The sequence below is a fragment of the Podarcis tiliguerta genome (genome assembly GCF_965153285.1).
Source record: "Podarcis tiliguerta genome assembly, chromosome: 5".
Lineage (NCBI taxonomy): Eukaryota > Metazoa > Chordata > Lepidosauria > Squamata > Lacertidae > Podarcis > Podarcis tiliguerta.
Window position 1 is genome coordinate 38706065 of NC_139538.1, and position 9156 is coordinate 38715220.

At 42.7% G+C, this 9156-nt stretch overlaps 2 protein-coding genes across 8 annotated transcripts in view; one reads left to right on the forward strand and one right to left on the reverse strand.

Annotated features, from left to right (window-relative positions):
- SCLY (selenocysteine lyase) overlaps positions 1-1200 on the reverse strand; it is a 65041-nt gene extending 63841 nt beyond the window's left edge. For 3 of the 7 annotated variants that reach the window (XR_014511992.1, XM_083443335.1, XM_083443328.1), the window contains exon 1: positions 1052-1200. The gene's annotated coding sequence lies outside the window, so the exon portion shown is untranslated. The other 4 variants (XM_083443329.1, XM_083443330.1, XM_083443333.1 and 1 more) reach the window with 4 other exon arrangements.
- Positions 1156-5413, forward strand: LOC310678870 (uncharacterized protein). The gene is made up of 2 exons (XM_083443391.1): positions 1156-1893; positions 3439-5413. The coding sequence occupies exon 2, from the start codon at positions 3468-3470 to the stop codon at positions 4344-4346; it is 879 nt and encodes a 292-aa protein (XP_083299517.1). The 5' UTR covers positions 1156-1893; positions 3439-3467; the 3' UTR covers positions 4347-5413.
- Positions 5414-9156: the final 3743 nt, after the last annotated feature.

A 9156-nucleotide genomic window follows, 5' to 3' on the forward strand; every position in this document is an offset into this window, starting at 1 on the left:
TTATCATTATTTATTAAATTTCTATTCCGCCCTTCATCCAGAGATCACAGGGTGGTTGACAATATAAAAACACAAAAATACATATCATACAAGTAAACAAAAACAATACTCCCCACAGTTTAAAAAGCCATGGAAAGCCAAAAATTCTAATTTGTAGTTCAATCTGCAGTGATGGTAGTTATTCTGTTACAATTTTCACCTGCTACTCCATTTTCTCTCACAGGCTCAATGCATAGGCACGGTTTATGGGCAAAGACCTGCTTCTAGCTTCAGACACTTCCAACACATTACCAGAATAAAATTTTGTTGTGTAGCTAATCACTCAACAGAGGGTTGTTGAGTGGAATGGGAGAGCCTCACACTCTATGAAAGACCCTTAGAAGTCTTGCAGTCCTATCCACAGTTATCGTTTGTCTCTGTTTGTAATTAACTTTGCTTTGTTTTTGCTCCAAAACCCCGCCCTTTCCATTAAGACTTTAGCACCTTCTAATCCCAATGCCCTATTGTAATTAACCCTAAATACATGTACCTGAAATAACTGCTTATCTAAGCCTTGTCTCTGCTTCCCTCCCCTTTCTGTCATTGCCTATTTCTGGATTGTGAACCCCTTGGGGCAGGGACCTATCAGCTCCTTCTTGTTTTGTTGCAAAGCCTCATGAACATAGATGGCACCATACGAACATTAATACAAGAAAACAAATTATATGAGTCACCAAGTTGGTTCCTTTTATTTTATTTACACTGGGATTTTTTTACTGCTGAAATTATGCTAAACAAAATGGGGAACAGTTCTCCTCACCTCTTGCCCACAAGACAAACTGAACCTCCCTTTGGACTAGGGAGCGTATATCTTAATAGAGACAAAGAAAAGAGACAACTACTCCCGCCCCCCGCGGGAGAGAGATGCCTATACAAGAACAGCTAAAAACAGAACGCTGGACTGCACAACCTTCCGCCTCAACGCGACCTTTTTTATACAAACTTCGAGACGCACCTATTGGCTACTACGGCAAAATTTCAGCTACGAACCAATCCGCGTCCTCCAACTCACCACGTAGCTATTGGCTGCTGAGGCTGCTTAACACTCCAACCACCGACGAATCAGATCCGCGCCACACAATTCGGACTGACAGTGGTAAGGCGGGTTGACGCGTAGTAGAGACGCAGGAGCCGGGGCATCCGCTGACTCTCTCTTCCCACTCTCGCTATCATTAGTAATATGACGACAGTCTCCCGAAAGAGGGCGGTATGGTCGAGTCTGGTACTGGTGCGGCTTCAGCTTCCGCCCAAGAAAGGCTATTAGTTTAATCGCGACCAGGCGGGTTGCCTCCTCAAGGACCAATCAGCTTCCTCCTCCGCCAGTGCGTAATGGCGCTCAGCAGGGCACGGCTGCGTTAGTTAACCAATCGGTTGCCTCGCACTGACGATAACCTGCCTCCGACCTTCCCCTTAAGACCCCTTCGTCCATTTGCCTTGGGTTCGCTTACTGATTCTGCTCACCTGACGGTAGTTGGCGACTGGGTCTTTTTTTTTTTTTTTGCCGTCGTCGTTACTTGTTCGTCCTTTTTTTTCTTCCACAAGGAGGCCTCACAGGCCCGGTTTTCGCCTTAGCTGCAAAAACGGGACCATATATTAGCTACCAACGCCCAGTTTATTTTTTCAAAGCAACTCGGTGAATGACAGTTGAGATCATAGAGACGTCGGCATGAGAGACCACCACAGGAGAAGGGTTGCTCGCGCTGCCCTTCCTCAAGATGGCGGCGGCGGCACCGCTTTCCCTTTTCCCGCTGCGTAGGGCTCGCTCGCTCGCTCTCACTTACCAAGATGGCGAAGGATGGGTCGCGGGCTTTTAATTGACGCTTTACCTCTTCTGGCTGGTTCTGCTGATCGAAGGCAGGTCTTGGGGATAACGGGATAGGCGGGATTGGAGCCGGCCAGCCCGGGCTATTCAACGGTTGGCCGGCCGGGCAGGAGAAACGGCGCCTGGGCCTCAGGCGGCTTCGGCCTGGGAGTGGGGAGGAACTTGCCGGGGCTGAGAGGGAGGGCGGCCGGGCCCCACCCCCATCCGCCTCATGGCGCCTGTGGCGGCTTTCGCCTCATTGGCGTTATTTTCCAGGCAGGAATAAGGGCTGGCAACTGCCGTACGTGGAGTGCCTGGTCCCTGCCTTGCAGACGGGCAGTGGGGCGCGCAGGTGTTCTCTGGTGCTCTTGACAGCCCCGTGGTTTGAGGCGGTGCAGGGTTGGTCCGCTTGACAGGTTTTAGAAAGATCCCTTCCTTCTCGGTGGGCTGTTTTAATCCCCCCTGTTGACCTCCAGAACGTGATCCCCGGACGCTATGCTCTCAAGCCTCTTTGGTATAGTGCACTATCTGCGCTCATAGTTTCCAGGACCTAGAGCGGACTTGCATAAATCCCGTGATTGCATCGCCTTAAAAATCCAAGTTTTGAGCCCTTCAGTTGAGAATTTGCTTACAGTTTGAAAATAGGAAATTGCTTGAATGCTAAAACCTGGAAGCATCATTGTATATATGCTGACAGGTGCTATTTGTATTTATTTGCCTGTTTCCATTCTGGGATTCAGGTTTTCTTTAGAAAATACTGTTCCATTTCAGATTGCAATGCTATGCACATCTGGGAGGAAATGCTGTAGTCAACTTGCTTGTGAATATATATGCATGAAGTTTCACTGACAGGAAGATTAATGTAATTATACCAGGGCACTTATTGCAGCAGGCAGCTTTGAAAAAGCAAGATTGAGGAAAAGGTACAGCTGCTTGGAACTGTTGCAGTGCAATCTGTTAAAGGCTACCTGTGTGATGGGAGAGCAGGCTTGAAATGTTGTAAATAAATATTTTAAGATTTGAAGGTAATTTGGCCACCACAGATTTCTGAGTTATAATGGACAGTATACAAGTATTAAGACTGCTTGTTGAGGTGATTTGTAGTTAATCGGAGAAACACCTGTGCCATTGCTAGAAGGCTTTTTGTGAATTTCCTAATAGGGTTTAATGGATGGTATCTAATGTTAATCATGCTCAAAGGAGACCCACTGAAATCAACGGACAAGTACTCTGGGTCTACCTTGTGTGATATTGCACTATATTTTTAAATATTAAAATATAAGAACATACTGAATTATATGTGAATGATTTAGCTGTGCCCGTGACAAATCATGGGGGAAATTCAGACTGCAGCTGACATGAATAAAATTATTGATGCTTTACTGCTTGACAAGTCAGTTTTGTTTTTCAGATAGGAGCTTACTTAGCCCAAATTGGTGGAACTAAGTAATGCTCTCTCCAGAAATTACTTGTCTATGTTGGCTGCAGTCCTGAACACTTTGACCACCTTGACTTACATATTCTTAGCTTCACATAATTAAGTTTTTATTTTCATTCTTGTTGCTATTCTATTTCAGCTGTCTATCTCTTTATTTCAGCTTTTGGTATAAAAAGACACTGGAAAGGAATGATGGCTGCTTTGGATACTAAAGCAAAAGCAAAAAAAACTCTGGGGACAGTTGATTATGTGGAGTCATCAGAATTTGCCCAAGGAATTCTGCCTACCAAGAAGGATGTCATTCAAAACATGCTATATCTATTGCACCCAAAAAGGGCTGGGCAAGCCCAGCGATCCAAAGAAGATGCTGCCCAGTTGCTTGCTGAACTTCTGCAGGAGCACTGGTTGTTTTGCAATTTGTATACCATTGCAACACAAAGCATAAAGAAGCATATTCTTAAGGTGTATGAGGAATTTTCAAAATTATATCAGTCCAGAAAGCGAAGAAAAAATGAGTTGTTTACACAGAAAGCAGATGATTTCAACAGGAGTTCAGAGCAGCTTTTTGACATATTTTGTACAGACACAGGAACAAGAGAGAAATTGGAGCAATACAGTGGTGTGAAGATGACTGACATTGAGTGGAAATTTCTTGAAGATCAGAGGAGTGAAAGAAAAATGTACTTTGAGGACTTCGTGGACAAGAAACAAATGGAAACAATAGAAAGACGAAGAAAAGTAGAATCACTGGAGCACTTGAGGAAGATTGCAGAAGAAGAGAAGGATGCATGTAAGCGTAAAGGAATGACTTCCAATAGAGATGAGCAGCCAGTTGAAGATGTCAGCAGTAGGAAGAAAGATGACCCCTGCCTTGGACGCAGCAAAGGAATTGGGAACTTTTCACATAAGGCAAAAAGAAAGCGCCTATCTTCTGGCTGGATTACTGGGACAGCATCTTCAACTAGCTATAGCGAGTCAGTTGCACCTGAATGTCAACATATACGTATGAGCATCAGAAAAGTCAGACCAGGGTTCTATGAGACTTTTGACAAATATGAAGACTGCTAGCCCAACATTCAAAATCTGTTTCTGTTGAAGTTTTGGGAGGTCTTAATACCCTGACTAATTGGAAGTTGATGTAGATAATTTTGTTGGGCTCCATTAATGTACAGCAACACCACCAAAGCAATGGCACCAGTAGAAATGGGCTTTTAGCTTACTGAGAAAGCAAGATTTGTTTAGGCCTGTACTGATACTTTCACAAGGTGAAAGTACTGTGTACTAAAAAGCTATAGTGTAGCAAAGGGAGACAGAAAAACCAATGTTTGGATGTTAAAGCAAACCAAATGCACAATAGTAGGTTATGTTATATAATAACAATTTAACCACTGGAACAGACTTCTTAGGAAGGTGGTGCATTTTCCATTTCATACAGTCTTCATGTTGGGCTGGACACTCCTAAAAAAACATTTTGCTGAAATGTTGTATAGTGGCCTGAAATAGAAGTGTGAGGAGAAAATGCAGACTCTCCTGCAGGAGAGTCATATAACCTGTTGCCCATTCCAACCTCAGTGTCTCCCAAGACTGGAAGACCATGTACAATTAAAATAAAAAATGGTAACTAGTGAGATGGCAGCTAAAAGGGGAACATGGTCGAGGGGCTGTGTGTCACAATGCAGGATCTTTTTGAGACTCACAATAGACTGCTAACTTCCTGCCTGTTAAAACAGTAAGTAAGTAAGTAAGCACACCTGAAGGGAAAACAGTAATTGGCTCAATTTTCAAAAAAGTACAGTAGTTTCCTGTAATGCCCACCCCCATACCTTGATAATGGTCTTAAGAGACTGACCATATACAATTTGCCATTACTTCATTGGGAAGGGGTTCTGCACCTTTCAGGACTAGGTGTTTGCAGGCGAAAGAAAATAGGTTTCCTCTGTTTGATCTCACAGTTATTTAGTTCCTAAAATACCTATACAGTTCTGAAAAGCAGCTTTTGATAGATAGCATTGGCTCATGTGAGAAGAAGAAAAAGGGTCAGGAAATTTTAAAAATGGCTTTTGGTATAAATGTGGTGGTAACAACTATTTGTATATTTTCTGCATTCTTAGCAATTAAATATCAGTGGTGAGAAATATATGTGGAAAAGTAGAATTTGTAATTGAAAATATTTGAGACATAAACATGTATAGTGCACTGAACATAGCATGGGGTTGGAACTGCCTTACGAATTATTTTAAAGGTGTCTAATTCTTCTTTTCATTGAGTAAGGATTGCAAATGAATGCACTGCAATGTTTGCTACAGTGGAAGGACGTAGCTGCACTGCAGTTATAATGTCCACTGAAACAGAGGCAAGTCCTTCCATCTTGAGAAATTTGTAGCTCTGCCTGCAGTGAGCATTGGTAGTGCAGATTGCAGCCCTTTCAAAGCTAGGCAAAATTTCTGTTTTCATACCTCACTGGTTTTTCCCCAGCATACAGATGGCTAGTTTTCACATTCTCAGATTCAGACATATTGTATGCATGATACAATTACAAATACTGTTACATTACATGACCTCTGGATCACATGGTGTATACACAGACATCCACATATGGAATTGCTGTAATCTTATCTCTGGAAAGTCACAAACACCTGGCAACACACCCAAACCCATACCCATGTTTCCCATCATGTTGGGAAGAGTATATTCCTCAGTACACTGCCCCATTGGCTGTATAGTAGTTAAATCCTAGAAATCATGGGGTATTGGGAATGGCTTACAGATATATGTACATTACTTGATCTATCACCACCTAATGGTTCTTGGCTGAAGATGTGAACTGTGCACCAAAATGCTGTGTATTGGAATTAACGTTGGGCGATATAACTGGCCTTTTAAAGTTAGCAAAATATGCTTCTAAAATTTGCTCACATAATTTCCATAAATACAGGTACTTCAAAATATTAAATGGTTACTTTTAGGCAAAGGGCACCTGTCTAGCCCAAAATCCTAATAACAAATTGCCATCGTTTTGTTACCCTTTGCCAGAAATTGTTTTATTTAATCTGTTGCCTTTTTTCATATGGACCAAAAATGTAACTTTATGCAGCATTATATGCATGTTGTGTCAAGCTAAGGAACAATGATTTATTACTACATCTGCCCTTGCTTATACATTTGATTTCCCATATGAGAAGTAGTCCCGCTCTAAAACCATGTCAAAAAGGCTGACTGGAGAGACGATTAATGCAATTAATTGTAATGTAATTGGGTGATGTGCATTATGTCAGTAATACAAGCAGTTTTACTGGATCTTTGAAGCAATAAAAGCACCCTCTTTTTTTGGGAAAACAAGTGAGCCATCACTAATGGTAGTGAAAGTGCTTCCATTAAAATTTGTCTCCTTTAAAGTTTTTAGATGGATATTTCCAAATGTTTGCATTCAATAGTCTCATTGGTCCTAATATTAAATACCTCCCCAAATTGCAATATATTTTCTGCACAGGCAAATTTTGAACCTTTGAATGAAGGAAATTGGCAGAATGCGATTCAGTCACTCTGAGTTTACTGTTTTAGGGATCAAAAATCTTTTTTGTTTCCTGGAAGGGGTAATTAAAATGATATATGTTCTGTAGCATACATACAAATGCCTCGCTCCATACATTGCAAAAAAGCAGCTAATTTTTCTTTTTCCATGTGTTCATATTGATTGGTTAGGTTCATTTAAAACTCAAAGTAATGGGGGGGGGGGAATATATGATTTAGTAGTAAGTGTGTGATTGTCGCATTACTGCTGAATTAATCCTACTTTTTTAAATTTTATTTTAAAAAGTACCAATAATCAGGCCCAGTGCTAAAGGTTTCTGGAATTTGTTGATGGCAGGCTGGTCAAAAGATCGTGTTGATTTTCTTGATAGACCGGTTATGTTCAAAAGCAGCAGCAAAAGAGAAAGTGTTGATTGTTTTTGCTTCTGAAAATTTTGACATTTTGTGTTCTTTGATGACATAAAATGTCAGATGCTTCTGCATGTATAGGAGTGTCTGATTACCAAGACTGCATTTCTAAACAGACTAGTAAGCCTCTTGCTCTGCCTGAGGGTTTTTCATCAAATCCGTCCACTGTTGAGGCTTCTCTTCCTACTTTCATACTCGAATGACTTGATTTATTTACAATATATACTATTTTCCAACAAGAGCTTCTCCTAGAAGGAGAGCAATTAAATTATTCTCAAGCACATTCATGCAACACTTTCACCTGCGTCTTGTAGGCCTCAGTGGGCAGATGATAGCTGCAGCTTCTGCTTTCAGAACTCTCGGTGGAGGTGCTGGGGGACCAGAACTATAAGAAGTCCTCTCCCCAGCCCTCTTGTTGCTGTTGCTGCCTCACTCTGCTTAAGATGTGCACAGGGGAATAGCGCCACTGCCTTGAAAGTGTTGCCAAGCACCAGGCCTAGGTAACACAAGGTGTTAATGTCCTTGATCCTTGGCAGCAATAACGTTCTTTAACAACCATTTGGAAATCTACTCTGCTGCAAAATGTGGTGCCTTGCTCCTTGCAGCAGGAGATATCTTGTACCAAAGTCACAGTATGCTTGTGGCTATCCGTCGTCTTCCAGGTATAGCATGCTCCTGTTACCCAATAAAGTTTTTAAAAATTGAATCCTACATGGCTTGAGAAAAGCTCGAATGATCTGCCCAGAGACTTACAATTGGCTGTCTATATCATCTTGATGGTGTAATCTGCGCGCCATGGGAGTGGGTTTTTTTTGGGGGGGGGAAGTAGTGCCTAGAAAAAGATTGTTGTATGCCCAAAACTTTTCAACAATAATTACAATTTTAGCTAGGAACCTTCTGCTGCAAGCATATGAATCTTTTGATCTCTTAGCTAAAACTGCAGCTGCTTGTGGCTCCCATGGAGAGTTCCAAATACTCATTTGGAGCCTTTCTTCACATATAGAAACATCAAGGGTGTGCATAAATACCGAGTCAAACCATTGGTTCTAGGATTTCAGATGGAAGTTTTAACTAGCCTTACCTTGAGAATAACGGGGGATCAAACCTGGGAGCTTCTTTGCACAAAGCACAGTCTCCACTGCAAAAACTGCAGATGTGGCTGAATGCCACACTCTATGGACACTGCTCTGTTCCTTGTCTTCAGAGGCATGTGATGGCATTGGCACCACTTTCTCCACAGGTGGACTGTGGAGCCAAACAGCCATGCTGTGGTTTATCCTATCTCACTCACCTTGGCCCCCTGTGATCTCCCCTTCGGAAATGCTGGTTGGGGTGGGACTAGGGCACGGAATGCAGCCGTCTGAAGGCACCCTACATGGTAAGTTTCCTCTGGAGCTCCAGCCATCCAACAGGTACAGAGGCGGAAATCCGGCATGTCTCTGCTGCTGCCCATTGGCTTCAGACTTTAGAAGAAGAGTAGAGGCACTCCCTGTTATCCCTGACTTCATGCTGCACTTCACAGATGCTGTGTGAGATCTGGGGCAAGGCAAGACCGCTTGGGGCAGGGGCATGTTCTGGTGATTAGAAGAAAGAGAAAAATGGGTGGCAGGAAGAGATGGCTCCACCCAACATAGGCTCAGACCCCAAATGACTTTTGTGAGTCAGTGGCCCTTCACAGAAATAAGCTTTCCCACCTCCTATGTATGATTTTCAATATAGTAAAGAGCAGGGGTCAGCAAACTGTTTCAACAGGGGGGCGGTCCACTGTCCCTCAGACCTTGCGGGTAGGCTGGACTATATTTGGGGGGGAGGAATGAACAAATTCATATGCCCCACAAATAGCCCAGAAATCCATTTTAAATAAAAGCACACATTCTACTCATGTGAAAACACGCTGATTCCCAGACTGTCTGCGAGCCAGATTTAGAAGGCAATTTAG